Source organism: Tachypleus tridentatus, chromosome 10 (assembly GCF_004210375.1).
Source record: "Tachypleus tridentatus isolate NWPU-2018 chromosome 10, ASM421037v1, whole genome shotgun sequence".
Lineage (NCBI taxonomy): Eukaryota > Metazoa > Arthropoda > Merostomata > Xiphosura > Limulidae > Tachypleus > Tachypleus tridentatus.
The window spans coordinates 169615611-169632425 of NC_134834.1; the positions used below are offsets into that span (position 1 = coordinate 169615611).

The following is a 16815-nucleotide window of genomic DNA, read 5'->3' on the forward strand; positions in this document are numbered from 1 at the left end:
TTATAATCACAGTTTTTAAACATTAGAAAACATTAATGTTAATTCTCTTGGTTGCAGATACAAAAGCCATAAAGAAAAGGGAAATCTATTAGATACTTGTTTGCTTATTAGGCTAGACCAATGGTTTTGAAAAAATGGTTATATGAAATGCATTTTAGTTTGTTTTGTTTAATTGGTAAACAAAATCTTATTGACAAAAAATTTTTTTTCAAAATTGGTAATATATTATGATAATTAATAACTTTGCTGTCATGTTTTTTTGTTATTTTAACACATTATCAACTTGAGAAAAATGCAGTGAAATAATATATGTTGGTATACACCTCACATACTTGTTACTAGTTGTACATTTTCCCCCTTTTCAGTATATCTAAAAGTAGTAAAAATTATTTTGTGTGATTTGTTTTAATAGAGTAAAGGAGACTGTCACAGTCAGGTAATATGGGAAAGTTCTTTCTGTTTTTAGAACTTCTGATATGATAATGACAATTAGAAAGCAGAAGGAATGTAAGTTGGTAAAGAAATTATCTCTGTAAAACATACACAGGCACATTTTTTTTCATTTATAACAGATTATCAATGGAGAATATGTTTAACACTCCTACGAAAAGTGGGGCCTAATAGGCCCCAGAGCAACTTGAAAGGTTATTAATATTAGGCTAATAATTTTGTATTTAAATAAAATTGCCATTTAAATCCATTAATGAATGGATTAACGAGATTCCCATTGTCCCTATCTACTATCTAGCGAAACCACAGCCAGGGGAACGGGCTTGGAGAAATCAGGACTAGAAACGTCTTTTCGCAGGAGTGTTAAGCTTTATTTGAACTTGTAGTGTAACACTCAGTATTATTTTTAAAACATCTGTAATTTTCATAAGGCTTCAGATGTAGTTGCAGCTAGTTAGTGAATTAGAAAATTTCATCTGTTATTGACTTAATTAGTAACAGCACAGCTATATTTCATTATGTGTAGGTGAATAAAGATGGCCAATAAGCACATACCACTACTATAAAATGGGAGTATGTAATCATATGATGTATTGTAAACTGTCTTTGTTTTTCAGTCCTTAGGAAGAATTTGAATATGCTTCAAAATGATTTTGAAACACTTTGTTTAAAAGGCAGAGAGAGAGAGAGAGAAATGTAGTTAAAGTGAGAGTCATAACTGAGTTTCTTCAAGACAAGAAGGTAGTAAAAAACGTACAAAACCAAAGTAGTCATGTAGATAACATGTAATGAGCTGAAGTAAGCAGGTGAATTACTTGGAATATAATGAAATCCCAGTAATAGCATATTGGTTGCAAGATACTCTAGAGAGCTCCACGGCTTTCGTGGGGTCACTTAGATCAGAATTCTCCCATTAACATTTCCATCTTTTGTAATCTGAATGTAAAACTTTCATATTTGAGTTATGTTGTAGTTTTTGTTTTCTTTTATTTCTGCATCTTTTGTCACATATGATTGAACTGCTATACTTCACTCTTTTAAAACTATGAAAAAAATGCAATGTTATTCAGGTATTCCTATCAATATTTCCAAATGTTCATAAATGACATTCTTGTAAACAGAATATAGAATGTTAGTGAATGTGAGATAATCTTTTAGCTTAGAAGAAGGTTACATTTTACAACAATTGTTATGTAAAGGCTTGTTTTTCTTGACCCTGAATATGTGTTGCTTCTTTCTGGAGTTAAGTCTTGCTCATATCAAATGGTATTGCAGAGGCTTGGGGTACATGTTTGCGAGTTGGGTGTATATCTACATTGAATATATAATGGAAATCTTCATTTGGTGGGTAATGTAATATTATTGGAACTTTACAAATATTTCTGCCAATCTTGGAAGTGTGGATGTTATATTAAAAGTTACAGGTTTATAATGTGCAGAAATCGCACAGTATCAAGCTGGAAAAACAAACAAACAAAACAGTGGTGGCATGACGTTAAAGTGTATAGTACTACTTACAATATAGGATCAATTAATACTGTTAATCTAGAAGTTTTTTAGTCACATGCCTTCAAAAAATATTTAAGTGTAAGTACTTTCACAATATCTAGCAAATAGTACACAATGTTCAAAGTAAATTATAAACCTATTAGTCCTAAGAATTAAAAAATAAACTATTTAATACATAAATATCTTATTACTAATTTTTAGCAATGTATCTCACATTTTTTGCTTGGAAAAAACGTTTTTATTTTCTTACATAACTACAAGTACTCTGTACGAACCTCTAAGTGTAAACGTCACAAAATAAATTATTTTAAATAGTGTAAAAAATAAGTGATTGCAAATTTTTATTTGAAAAAGAATTGATGTTTGTAATTATTTTTGTAATGTTTGTAATTTGAAAAATAATATGCTTGCTATATACATTTTAATATACTGTTTGAAAAAATATCAAAATGTGTAAAGTAGTTTAATATGAGTAGTCACAATTGTGAGTATAAAAACTTTTCATTGATGATAGATTTTTTGTTTGAATATCAAAATACATTATCATTACTCAGCATATGTAATGTGTTTATGTAAAACAGTTTTTGTATCCTTAGAAGTCCAATTTGTATTGATTTATACTCTGTTTTCAATATAAGGTGTTTTTTAAGAACTTTTAGGGCTTATTTTTTACGTGAGGTATTTTTGGTAATGAATTTATATGAAGTAGATAATTGGTTATTGAGTAAAATATTTTAATCACTTAGATTCTGGCTATCCTGCTTACTTGGGAGCTCGACTTGCTTCTTTTTATGAAAGAGCTGGTAGAGTGAAATGTTTAGGAAATCCAGAGAGAGAAGGCAGTGTTACTATAGTGGGAGCGTAAGTGATTTCTATATTTATAGCTAGACTAGTTATTTTATACGTTGTCATTCGGATAAGTCACTTAGCAATGAAAAAGTAGAGTTTAGACTGATTTCTGTATGTTTAAGTCATTGAAAAATAGGATTATCACCTGTTGGTTTGCACAACCCACCGGTTGGGAACCCTGGTTTACATTAATGGAACTTGGAGTTTGATCCCTGTGGTTAGTATTTGTCAGATTGCCCTTTGCATAGCTTAGTGCTGAAACATATTTTTGGAAAACGAAAATTTTGTCAATTTGAAATATTGTTTTATGTTTTATTGTGTAAATACAGTGTTGTTTGTAGACAGTCATTCATACCATACATGTTTACAAAATGCTTTAGCCATTAAATAGATGCTTTATGTATACCTCATTTCTGCTTATAAATGTTTAATGTTCTCTTTGAAATGTCTATCATTAAACTTCATACACTTGAGTCTCAGGTTGAATGATTTTCAATTTTTATTTGTTTACAGTGTCTCCCCTCCTGGTGGTGATTTTTCAGATCCTGTGACTTCAGCTACTCTAGGTATTGTTCAGGTGTTTTGGGGCTTAGACAAAAAACTAGCTCAACGAAAACATTTTCCTTCTATCAACTGGCTAATCTCATACAGCAAGTACACCAGGGCATTAGATGAATTTTATGATAAGAATTATCCTGAATTTGTTGCTCTCAGAACAAAAGTAAGCATTATGCTATAGAAAAATCAATTAATGGAGGTCAACAACAACAACAAAAAGCATAATTCCTTTTTTATTTTTCATTCTCTTACAAAAGTTTCATGCAAGCACTATTCTTGGTTTGTTTTCTTGTAAATGGAGACAACTGTTAAACTTAACAAGAACCATACTTGTAAGTTGAATGAGGATTTCTTTGTGATACAATAGTGTTGTGTTATATTTTTTTCTTCACATGTAAGGTTTTTGTTTACAGTGTCAGCAGATTCTTCAAGAAGAAGAAGACTTATCTGAAATTGTACAGCTAGTAGGCAAAGTAAGTGGCTGTCTTGGTACGTTTGTTTCTGTGAGCATACTGAGTTATTTTAAAAGTTCCCACTTTTAACCTATTGACTGCTAAGTATTTCAACTGCTATGGTAACTCTGAACCAAGTTCAAAATACAACTCTTATGCTTCTTCATTTTGAAACTTTTTTCATGACACCATTTTGGATCGAAAGTGAAACAATTTGTAAGTCAAATGCATGTATGGTGCTGACATCTAGCGTTGAAATTAGGTATTATTGAGAACGAATTAACTCGTCCGTGGCACTGTGTTATCAATTGGCTTGGGCAAGTTATCTCGTCTATGGTACTGAACAGGTTAATGTACTGAAATGAGTAGGTTAGTTAATGTTTACAATACACTTTGCTAATCTGTTAGGTTTATGTTTTTCAAGCAAGTTTGAAGTATGGATGCATTACATAAATAAGGTTTAATAGATTTTGAAGTAAGTTCAGCAGTATTTTTTTTCAGCAACACTGGATGTTTTATTTGCAGATTTCATTACATTAACAGCATCACCTAAATACAGTGAAAAGAATGGTTGAAAAACATTAAGTAGATGGAGTAACATAGTTCATTCTTTTTCTTTTAATGTGAAGCTACCAGTTACTTATATTTATTGTACAAACCTCTATTCCTTTATTTGAAATGTTTACTGTTTTTATCTTAATGTATGGTACAGTATTGTTTGTTTGGAATTAATCACAAAGCTACACAATGGATTATCTGTGCTCTGTCCATTACAAGTGCCAAAACCCAGTTTCTAGCATTGTGAATCTGCAGACATCCCATTGTTCTACTGGGCAGGGCATGATGCAGTAATCCACCCTCAGAGGACAGTAAAACTAAATCACAATGTAAGCCATTATTTAGCTTCCAACAGACTGTAATAAATGAATGAAGGGGAGCTCTTAGGTATATCTCAGTAAAGAAGTAGTGTTTGAGGCATTACTGTTTAGCAATATCTATGCCATAACTAATTTGTGCCAAATTCGGAAGGTGAAAGGGGAAGACAGAAGAAAAATCGAAAATGGGCATTTTAAAGTTACAAAAAATTGAGTAGTACCAAATGACATATTTAGTAGACAAATTTATAAGTGTGTAGTAAAACTTTTCTGTTAAATTAAAGGCCTGTAATTTGACATACTGATATTTTGCAGAATGTGAGAACATTACCTGTGTGATATACACACACACACACACACACACACACACACACAGTGTTGCTGTTTGTTTATAAATGCTTCAATTTATGTTGAAATATATGACAGTGAATAAAAAATATATATAAAAACATGATTTCTAGTACTCTGTACACTCAAGATGATGTGGATGTTAACCCTAACTCTAAACCAAATTGATTGTCTCAAAATGAAGCAAACACAAATTAATTTTTGTAAATCTTAAATATGCATTTTGGAAAACAAAAAAATTATTTTTCACTACAATAGGACATCACAAAACTACTGTAATTTACCTGGCTTTATAATTGTATAAATATATGAAATGTAATTTATATTCTGAACAGCAACTTTAGTAAATACAACTAAACATTTTATATGAAATTTTGGCTATCTCACTGTAAAATTGACAAATAACTATTAGATTTATAAGATTCAGAAGCTGATTCTTTTATTGGTTATAAATGTACTTTAGAGAGGTAGATGTGAGTAAATAAGTGGATTATAATTGGTTAAGCACTGTTGACATTGTAGGTAAAGTAATAAAATGTAAACTGAATAACTTGTAGTGATAATGTTATGTGCCATGCAAGACGTAATATTGAATAATTTGTTTTATATTTGATTTCGACAAGAGAAACTAAATTTTTGTGTAACGTTAAAATTTGATTTATTAACCAAGTTTTCATTCCCAGTGTATTGATATACATTCATAATAAATTGGTTTAATTAAAGTTTGAAGATAAGTGTGTAAAATATTGACATATACATTTTGACTCCAATCTTACACAAAGATTGAATAAATTCAGGTTACATATTTCTAGAAATGAAGCTCTGATCTTGCTCTAACTGTATATGTGAATTTTCCTACTTATTAATAAATCAGTAGATTTTTTTATGCTTTCAAGGAGTGAAAGAGTGATTATTTTTTTGATCCCTAATGTTCTGATTGTTTTGAGTTGCTATTAAATAATCTAAGTGTAAAAATGTAAATGTTTCCTAAAACTTAGACTTTTGATGTTGCCAGTATTAAAGTACACTTTGTTCATAAATACATGTGGCGGGATCATTATCACACTGCCTCTCATAAGTTATTTTTCTAGCTGAAGTACATTAAGTGCTGTGTGATCTTATGAGTCTGTGGTATAAGTAATTAATATATAATCACTCTCAGTCTCTCCTCATAACCTCATATTTGGTAAACTTTTATGTTAAATCTTTGGATTCTACAATATATAGTTTTGATGTTTCATTTTCTAATGTTCCTCATTTATTTCCTTCAGTTATTTCTCTGGAAAGACCCTTTGTTCATATATTGGTCTTCATGCTTATTTTGGTACACTAACTAAAGAGTTATAAAACTGAAAGGGGAAACATGATTTTCTAAATGTAAGCATTTCTTTATGTCAGTAAATAAGTATTGTATCTCCTAATCTAGTCTCACATACCTGTCTGCTTTATAATGATTTATATACAAACTTTAGACAGAACTTATGTTAGTTTTTTCTTTCATCTAACAGGCATCATTAGCAGAAACAGACAAGATTACATTGGAAGTTGCAAAACTTCTAAAAGATGACTTTTTACAACAGAATGGCTACACTCCCTATGATAGATTCTGTCCCTTTTACAAAACTGTTGGAATGATGAAGAACATGATAACCTTCTATGATTTGGCTAGACATGCTGTTGAATCCACAGCTAATAGTGAGAATCATATAACATGGGCAGTTATCAGAGAAGCATTGGGAGATATATTGTACCAGCTGAGTAGCATGAAATTTAAGGTAATCTGTTATTGAGAGAGGAAATTTTGTTTTAAATTTTGTGAAATGTAGAAAGAAAAAAAAAAAAAGAGACCTAGTGTATAAGGAGTTAATAGTATTTCTTTGTTTTGACACTGGGTTCAGAAAGTTTTGGGATAAATATATTTGATAGTTTTATGTGTATCTAACAACTGGGTGATATTAAGATCATTAATGTGTCTCAATATGGTCTTATCTCCTCTCATACAAAGCTATTGTAATTTCCTTTCAACCCTCTAAGTATTGCTAAATTCTTTTTGCACTCAGTGCACCAGTCTATATACACCACCAATTTCACATCATTTTTGAAAATGTATGTATCACTTGACAACTCTCCAGCAATAGTACTGTGCCTCCTATATTGGTAAAGTTAGCTCCCTCTATTATTTTCATTCAATCTTCACTTATCCAATCGTTACAGTTTCATTTGTATGTTTGCATATTTACTCATGCGTCTACCTTTATGGTTGTTCTTATTTGTCATTTCATATTTTTTTCCCACAGTTTACTTTTACTGTGTTTGCATTAAACCGTTTTGATCATTTATTTTTTTGCATTTGTTTCTTGTTACTGATTTATACAAGAACTTCCTATGAATTTGCAGTTCAATATATCGACTACAGTAGTTCTTTTTACAGTCAACAATACTACTGGTAAGGTTTCCCAGGAATTGGGTTTGACTTTACCTCAGAGGAGGTACAGGCTTTAATTTATGTTTGGTGTGCAATTGCTTCCTTTTCTAAACCTAACATTTGTTGCTGAAGAAGAATACAATAAAAAATTAAACAGAAGGTAATATGGACTCCCCCTTTTGTGGCATGTTCTTGTTTTGGTTTTTCACACTCTTGCATCTTTTTATGATATTTCATCTTCTACATCCTTTTTTACAGCTGGCTACCCAGATTGACAGTCAACACACATTAATTTTTGTTTGAGGTGAGTGCAATTTTGGTAGTTTCTTTTTTCCTGCTCCTTTTGCATGCCTCTACATCATCATTCACTTTGGTGAAGGTTCCTTCTTTTCCTCCTTTGATTCTGTTACTTTCAGATCTCTCAGTGGATTGGTGGCAAGTTTTTCGACTTGTACACTTGCATCTAGTCATGATATCTATGGTAAGTGTGACACAAGTGTTCTTTGTGTGGCTTTGTCCTTTACACATGGGAGAATTAAGCATTTCACATCATCAATACTTGGACTTTTGTTAGGTAGTTATGTGTGTCTTTTGTCACCTAAGATAATTTAAGTTTGTTGTAAGTGAAATATTGATTATTACTTTGTTTTCTAGATAATGTTAGTCAATTTACATATTCATTATTGCAACATAACTTGTAGACTAGTTAAATTTCGAAGTTTTGTTAGTTCTATATTAATTAGTACTTTGTCCACTGGGTATGTTTAAATAGTTTATACTTTATATATTATTCCTACCAGTAAAATCTAATTCATTGTTCTATCTTAATTTAATTTTTGCCATTTTTAAATATGTGCCCTATAATTATAACTTATGTCAGTGTAGGACGTAATTTTTTTTTCATAGGTAAATCACTGATGGGTTTGTTTCTTTCCTGTTTGTAAGGCTGAGCTTTGCTTTAGCTACATTTCGTACATTCTTGATACTAGGATCTAAAATTTCTTTTTGTACTCTATAATTCAGGGTTTATACCCAACAGTACTTGTATTGTCAATAGTTATTTGTAGTTAGAAGTCAAGTGTTCCAGTTTAGAACTCTAATCTTTGGACTCACCTTATTTCCTTATGTGATTTGTTAGTTGGTAAAAACCTTTACCCCACATTTTTATTTGGTGGTTCTTTGCACTCATATGTCTGACTGGCTCCTGCTACCTTCTTCCTTTTCACAGTCCAGAGACCACATTCATCTGTTTCTACAAGAAATGGCATGGGTGGGATTTCTGATAAAAGTCAAGAAGTCTACTCTCACCCCAACGTAATATCTTGTTCATTTGAGGACTTTTTTTTTTCAATTCCAACCTCAGTCAGGCCCAGCCTTTTCCTCTTCACCTTTGGAAAATAGAATGCATAGTCCACAGGTCCCTAATCTCACAGTTCAAGAGGTTCTATTTCATTTGGGGATGTGAGGTTTCTTGGGTACCACATCCAGGTCTGTACTTTCAAATCGTGGTCCAATGTTACCCCATGGTGGTCTTAACTTGCCATTTTCCTGGTGCCTTGAATCTGGTTGTGAGTCATTTATCTAAACCCAACAAGATTCTCCCGATAAAGTGGTCCTTGAATTTCCAGGCTGTTCAGTGGGTGTGTTTTTAATTAAGAACATCTCATATTGATGCTTTCAATACCCATTGGAACTCCAAACTTTCTTCCTTATGGTCTCCTATTCCACATGTGTTAGTTCTGGGAGTGAACATCTTCAGTCAAGATTGGAGGGATCATCACATCTATACTTACCTTCATGTTTGACTGCTCTCTAGAGTTGTCTTCCTAATCAAAACCATTCCATGTTTAGTCCTACTTGTGGGTCCATATTGGCTGACACAGCTATGATTTCCTCTGCTACAGCATGTATTTGTACAATATCTCCTTCCCTTGCCTTTGTCTTGGTCTTTTTATCTCATTTGGACATTGTTCATCCAAATGTTACCACATTCTTCACACGTGGCTTTTGTCAGGTCCATTGCTTCAGTCCAGGGAATGATTTGATGACTTGTATCTTTTTGCTTTCCCTATTCATCAAACTTTCTTCAATGTCCATTTATTAAACTTGATGGTCTACCATACTTTTTTGGTCTATTTGATGTGGCTTTTGTCCTTTCCAAACATCTATCATTTCTTCAAGTTTCGTACATTTTTTGTCTTTTCCTCTCCATTTCCCATCTTCTTTGCTCTTTTCAATTCCTGGATCCTCCACATTCCTTTGACTTGCCTGATTATGATTTCATTGTCCATTATACCCTTTTCTGTACTCATTTTGAACCTTTGTGTTCTGTGTACCATCTTTCCTTCAAGACGTAATTTCTTCTTCTCCTTGCTTGTGGATCACATAAATCAGATATTTATGCTGTTATCATTAACTTTATCCTCTACTGTTTCTCTTACATTACCCTATATCCCAACCAGTCTTTCCTCTGTATGATCTATGCTCACCGTGAATGTGGTTTGTCTTTTATACCTATTTCCTTACCTTCCATATCCCATCTGTACTCCCATTCTGATCCTGACTAGCTTCTTTTCCTGGTTTACTCTTTGCAGTGTTAGTTAGCATGTACGGCTTCCTTTCGGGGTTTCTGTTCTTGATTTTTTTTTTATCCTCTCGAACCCTTCCATTTCACACAGTGTATCTCATGTGACTCGAACTGGTTTTGCTCATCAACTCTTTAGGCTATCATATTTAGTTTTATCCTTGAAAGATCACTGTTTTTTCTAATCAAGTTTGTCGTACTTGTCAAACACAAGCAGTCAGAAACATCCTTTGGAGGAGGTCTATTAGGCCAGAATGTGGACTACTTCCAATACCATTTTTGCTAATTAGCTGCACAATCTGGCTGTATCTTCTGCAGGTAGATAATTTCACCCTCTCTTGATGTTTCTACACAATTTCATTCACTTTTGACTGAGAATGTTATTATTTACTTTAAATTATGTTTTTGGTTTCAGTAACCTTTATTTTTGTTGCTGATAACACAGACCTGTGATAATTATGATTTCTGCTTGTAATACCAGTTAGAGATCTTGCTCTGTTCTTGCATTAAGAAAGCTTCACAACCCCATAATTCTGTGTTTAGTTTATTGTACTCCTTGCACCTAGTTTTTGCTGAAAGTTTATTTCTTCATAATTCCAGCTGCTTGATGTGTGATAGTGTATGCACTCACTGTTGGTGTTGGCGAATATATGTAACATGGTTTACATGCCCAATCTAGTATGTTTATGTGACACTATATTTGTTTTTTGTGTTTTGCTCATCAACTTCCTAATGCCGAGGATGAATTATGGAACCGTGTCTGTTCAATTAATGTTGGATAGCTATGTAGCTCATTCAGTTTATATTTTACTGTGGATTGCACTTCTCAGACTGAATTGCATTTGTGCACATCCTTTTCACCTACCTGTATTGGATTCATTTCCTCCTTCAAGAGTGTAGAACATATCTGTTCTGTATATAGTGCTTTACCCCACATGGGTGCTTTGGTTGATCTTTGAGCACACACATTTATTTTGGACAGTCGTTTTCCACTTGGTTTCAATTTTGAATGGCTGCATTGGCCTCACCACCTTTGCATTGTGTGATTCTAACCTTCTGTGAGAGAAGGTAACATTTTTCTTACACTGAAAAATGTATTTCTAGCAGGTATTTACTTCTTTAACACATACTTCCAGTTATTTTTCTCCACTGCCAATGTTATTCTTGAAAGTGAATTTGAGAGAGTGAAAATTAAGTTGGAATAGCATATGGAGTTAGCTGTGCAATACTATTGGTGAAGAGTATTCACATGATATATATACACATTCAAAAATGGCACAAACTTGATGAGATATATAGACTGATGCAAAAGTGTTTAACAATGCTTAGAGGGCAAAAAGAAGATCGAGAGCTTTGTGTGAGTTAGGTAAGTACCTATTGCTAATGCATTTTTGATGTAAGAAAAAATATGTTTTGAAGATTAATTATTACACCTGTACAACTGAAGTTGTGAGGTATTTCAAGTTTAAACATTTTGGTTCCTTTTTGCTTCTCTTTCCGATACAGATTATAGATTATGTATGCCAGTTGCTAAGAGCTGTGATATGTTCAGTGTAGTTTGTGCATATACATCTACCAGTGACATACACAGAACACAGAATGAAAAGTTACCCTACTACTCATTAGCACCATGTTTCATTATTATATTACAATGAATTGTATACTGTTATATTGTACACTCATTAAAAAGAAATTGTGAGGAAGAATAATAACTTTCCTTTCCTAGATGTACTAGTAAAAAGGAATCTAGAAACATTAATTTTTTGGAAACCCTCTTCTGTTCTTGTGCTTCCATATTAAGAATCATACGAGGTCACAAAAAATATCTGTTTTATAATTATTCTCACAGAATTCTGAAGATGTGTAATAAACAAGAAGACTTGAAAAATTAGTTATTCTTAATGAAATTTGTAGCAGCTGAAGAAGGATTTAACCTGAATATTATAGATAGAGCCATTAAGAAATTCATTAATGTAGTTAATCACTGATTAAAGTATTACTTTAAAACCAAGTTATGAAAAAAATTAAAAAGGAAGCTTTAGTTTTACAATATATTTTAGGTTTAACTGGTAATTTATTTGAAGTGCTTAAGAAAATAAATACTTTATCCTATATTTAAACTGAATAACAAGATAAAGTTTAGGTAATATGAAAGATAACATACAGTTAATGGAAAAAAACAACAGGAGTCTGAAACATTGAATGTGAGTGTGGAAATATTTATGTGGGACAGGCTAAATGTAATATAAATATTGTTTAATGGTACATAAAGGATGTGGAAGAAATAAATAATAAAAAAAACAACAAAATAAACACCCATAACAGAATATGTACATGAAACACAACATATGGTGCTGTGGGAAAATATTGTAATATTGGCTCGATCAAAAGGTATGATATAGTATATAATACAGCTGATATTATACTAGTGTATAGTATAGCTAATAATACATGAGAATTCTTGGAAATAATTAAATATAAAATGTTTTTATTATTAAATGGAGATGGTTGGCAAATATTTATGCAGAAACATGGTGTGACATTTCTCAAATGTTTATGTGGAAACTGTAAACCTGCAGAAACATGGTGTGACATTTCTCAAATGTTTATGTGGAAACTGTAAACCTGCAGAAACATGGTGTGACATTTCTCAAATGTTTATGTGGAAACTGTAAACCTGTACTTAGGTCATATTATCTATTGAATCAAAAAAGTAAAAATGAGATGCAACGTCCTTCAACAACTCATTCCTGAAGATAACACCATGAGTGAATTTTTTTTAGTGGTAGTATATTGACCTTAGTTAAAATGTTTTTAATTTTGTACCTATTTTAATGTGTGTTACTTATTATTTTAACAATGAACCCATATTTCTCGTAAATTTGTGTTTCTTGATTATAAGTCATAAAACTTGAAAATCCACCTGCATTGTTTAACACTTTCTCTTCAGTCTAATTAAGCAAACTTATTACAAGCATAGTAATTTTTAATGTGCAACACAATCTTCCAAAACAGTATTCAGTGTTTAAATTTCAAGATGTTAACTCATCCTACTACTGACCAGTAAGTGTTTGTAAGGAGTAAAAGGTTAAGTGTATAATATTTTTAGTGTGAAGCTGTTTGTGTGGCATTTTGGAATACATTTTGATTTAAGAATATCTCTTGCTCATAAGTTTACAAAAAATATAACTCATCATTTCCTGTTTGTATTTTTAGGATCCTGTGAAAGAGGGAGAACCTAAAATTAAGCAGGATTATGAGGAACTGCTAGAAAACATGCAACAAGCATTCAGAAACTTAGAAGACTAAGGGGCATGTCCCAGTTAATCAAAAGAAGCCAGCTGGTCTGAAATTGTCTTCTCATTAGTGTATTCACGTGTATGTGTGTGAGAGACCACAGGAACTGTTAATTGTCAATTTGAGAACAACGACAGTTTATCCTAATTTGATATTAATCTTTCTCTGTTTTGTTGGAAATATCTCTTCTAGCAGGTTCATTGATGCTAATGTAAATTAAAATTGTATTCCACCAACAAATCATTATTTTTAGGTAAAACCAATTTGGTTTTCATTTGGTTAAAAGTATATAATTTGCATAAAAACAAAATATTAACAAATTTCATTATTGTAGTTGTAATTGGTGTTGGATTTAAACAACCAGTGATAATACTGACTAAATTTTTTGATTATTTATTCATACACTTAGAAGAAAATGAACGAATAGTTGCTTGACTTAAAAACATCTTAAGTTTGAATATCCAGCTTGTTGTAATTTTATCTATTGTGCCACTGTTCATGAAGTAATATTATCTCGTGCTCCCACTAATTGTTACTGATGTTTTAACTTGCTTGTGTGTTACTAAAATGAACCTTGTATCATACATAAACAGTAAGCAGTAAATAATAAACAATTTGAAATTTAAAAATGACAATTTTACATTATAGTATACAGATAAATACATTCTGGGTTGTTAGATATAAACAAGCAATAATAGATTGGTGTATTTAATTGAATGAATACCTGACTGTAAGTTGAGTGTTTGTTTACTGTTAAGAAATGTGTTTATGAAGTTCCTTTGTTATGAGGTTATTACATGGTATCGTATAGTTATTGTTCCTTGTTGTGTTTAGATTAATTGTAAATTTGTGTTGAATGTTGACATCACTAAACAGCTTTATAAGAACACTGTATGTTGCTGAATATAATGTTTATGTAAATAGCAGTGACACATTCCTTAAATTCTGTGAGACTTCTAAAGATCCGTTGTCCTTTCTCCACATATCTTTTAAAAGATTTTTTATATGTGGAGGGACAAAAAATTGGAATTCATTTTAAACTAAGTAAAACTATGCTGATTTTAACTAAGTTATGATACATTTTTGAAAAACGTTATGCAGCTTGTATTAAAAGATCCCTGAATGGATATCTTGATTTTGTTCATTAGTTAAAGTTGATTTAATTAACAATTGGAATTTTTATCAATTGTTTTCAAACAGTATATAGTGGTCTTGAGTACATCTCAGCTGTGTATCATTTTACTAGTAGTTCTATTACCCATCTTGTTCAATGCTGGTATAATGGATGTCATTTTGATTTCCTCTGTGAAAAATACCTAAGTTATTGCCTGGTTGTTTCATCACACAGTGTATTTACATTCAGTAGCTGAGATTATGTAGATAGTAAACATGCAAAGTTCATGAGATTCATTGATGTTACTGTTAACAAATCTAGATCAAGAAAACATTGTCATGTAACAGAAACCTTATGTGAATAAACATTCCATTATGTCATGTGTCTTCTATGTGGTTTTTGTTCCTGCTTTTCTCCAGGTTATGTTCCAAATAGCCATTAATGATTAGCAAAAACAAATACTGTATAAATACTGAAATTTCAATTTTATATTTTAATTGAATACAGACTAAACAGCAGTTAAATAGAAGAAATTTTAACAGCATTAGTTCATACTTTCAAGATTAGTTTTAAACAAATAAAAGTTATAAAGGCTTAATAAATATTTACATTCACCTATTAGTCACAAGCTGCAAAAGTCTTTAAATACTGATGTTGTTATGTGTTCATCTTTAGAATTTTTTTCTATATTGGCCTAATTGGTTTGTTGGTTGTATTAACTTTCTACAGTATTTTTGACAAGATTCATTAGTGTTTGTACCTTTGGAGGATAGTCTATGTACTGCTGTTTTATCTTAAGAACTTAAAACTGGAGTCATTAAAAAAAACTTAACTTTCTATCAGCGCATACCACCATCTTATGGCAAAACTATAAATGAATCTAGTGATGAGCACAGCTAATCAAGTATACATTTGTTGTATTCTTATATATTAAGATTAGAATTCAGTGTTTCATCATTTGGGTACTATCACTTTTAATGGTATTTTCGGCCATAAACCTAATAATATTTTATGAGGGTTGGTCATCTTAGATTTAGATTAGCCTTAAATCTATACACTAACTGCAACATATACTTTACGAGTATAATAATAAAATGTATTAAAACTATATATTTAAAATATTTTAACCAATATTGTTAGTGAAAATTACATTAAAGAAATAATTGCTAATGTTGCTTACAGCTGTTAGCTTCAGGTTCTGTCTTATACGCAATATTCGCTAACAAATAACATCTTTATAATTATATAAACAGAACTTTCCACAAATAAATGTCTTGTGATGAAAAAAAAACCCATTAAACAGCTCAAATGTGTAATATTAGAGGATCTTTACATTTAACGTAATCTGTTACGACATGTCCCCCGCTAGTACAGCGGTATGTCTCCGGATTTACAACGCTAAAATCAGGGGTTCGATTCCCCTCGGTGGGCTGAGCAGATAGCCTTTGTGGCTTTGCTAAAAGAAAAACACACACACTGTTACGATATATGTCGCCGTTTAGATGTCGAGTCCCGTATCAACGATCCCCAAGAAACAAACTAACAGAACAAATCCAGATAATTTCCGCCCCATCAGTCTGTTAAGCTGCCTTGGCAAACTGATGGAGAGAATTATCTCCAACCGTCTCCTCCATTTTTGCGAATCAAACAACATCCTTCCAGAATCTCAAAATGCCTCCAGAAAAAATAGACAAACAACAGATCACCTCACACGACTCACCGAATCAATATACAAAGCTTACAACAACAATCAAGTAACCATCGGGGTATTCCTAGATGTCAAAAAAGCATTCGACAGCGTTTGGCACAATGCCATCATATACAAACTAAACCACCTACAAATAAATTCTACGATAGTCAAATGGATTTCAAATTTTTTTAACCAATAGAACAGCACAAGTAAAAGTCAATAAAACCATATCCAAGTTATTTAATATAACGGCAGGAGTGCCCCAAGGATCAGTCCTCTCTCCACTTCTTTACATAATTTTCGTCAGTGACATACCTTTTCCAAATCTAACATACACACACAATTCACAATACGCAGATGACATCGCAATCTGGAGCACCTCCAGAAACCCAGTAATGGCCATGTCTCGCGTACAAGAATCACTAAACAACGTCTCAACATGGAGCAACAAGTGGAGGGTCGTGTTAAATCCGACAAAAACACAAGCAATCACCTTCTATAGAAAACTAAAGAAGCAAAGAAAAAATATAGAAAAAATAAAACTATCACTTGGAAACACAACCATTAACATGAGCAAAAACATCACATTCCTTGGCGTCACTTTCGACACAAAACTAACATGGAAAAAACACATAAACAATATACACTCATCAATAAGAAAAAG

The 16815-nt window shown here is 31.8% G+C and overlaps 1 protein-coding gene across 1 annotated transcript in view; it reads left to right on the forward strand.

Moving 5' to 3' along the window:
* Positions 1-14838, forward strand: part of LOC143230889 (V-type proton ATPase catalytic subunit A-like) — a 53732-nt gene extending 38894 nt beyond the window's left edge. The window contains 5 exon segments of the mRNA XM_076465180.1: positions 2706-2820; positions 3322-3529; positions 3780-3839; positions 6550-6816; positions 13267-14838. Coding sequence (XP_076321295.1) covers positions 2706-2820; positions 3322-3529; positions 3780-3839; positions 6550-6816; positions 13267-13359 — 743 coding nt within the window. The 3' untranslated portion in view covers positions 13360-14838.
* The last annotated feature ends 1977 nt before the right edge of the window (positions 14839-16815 follow it).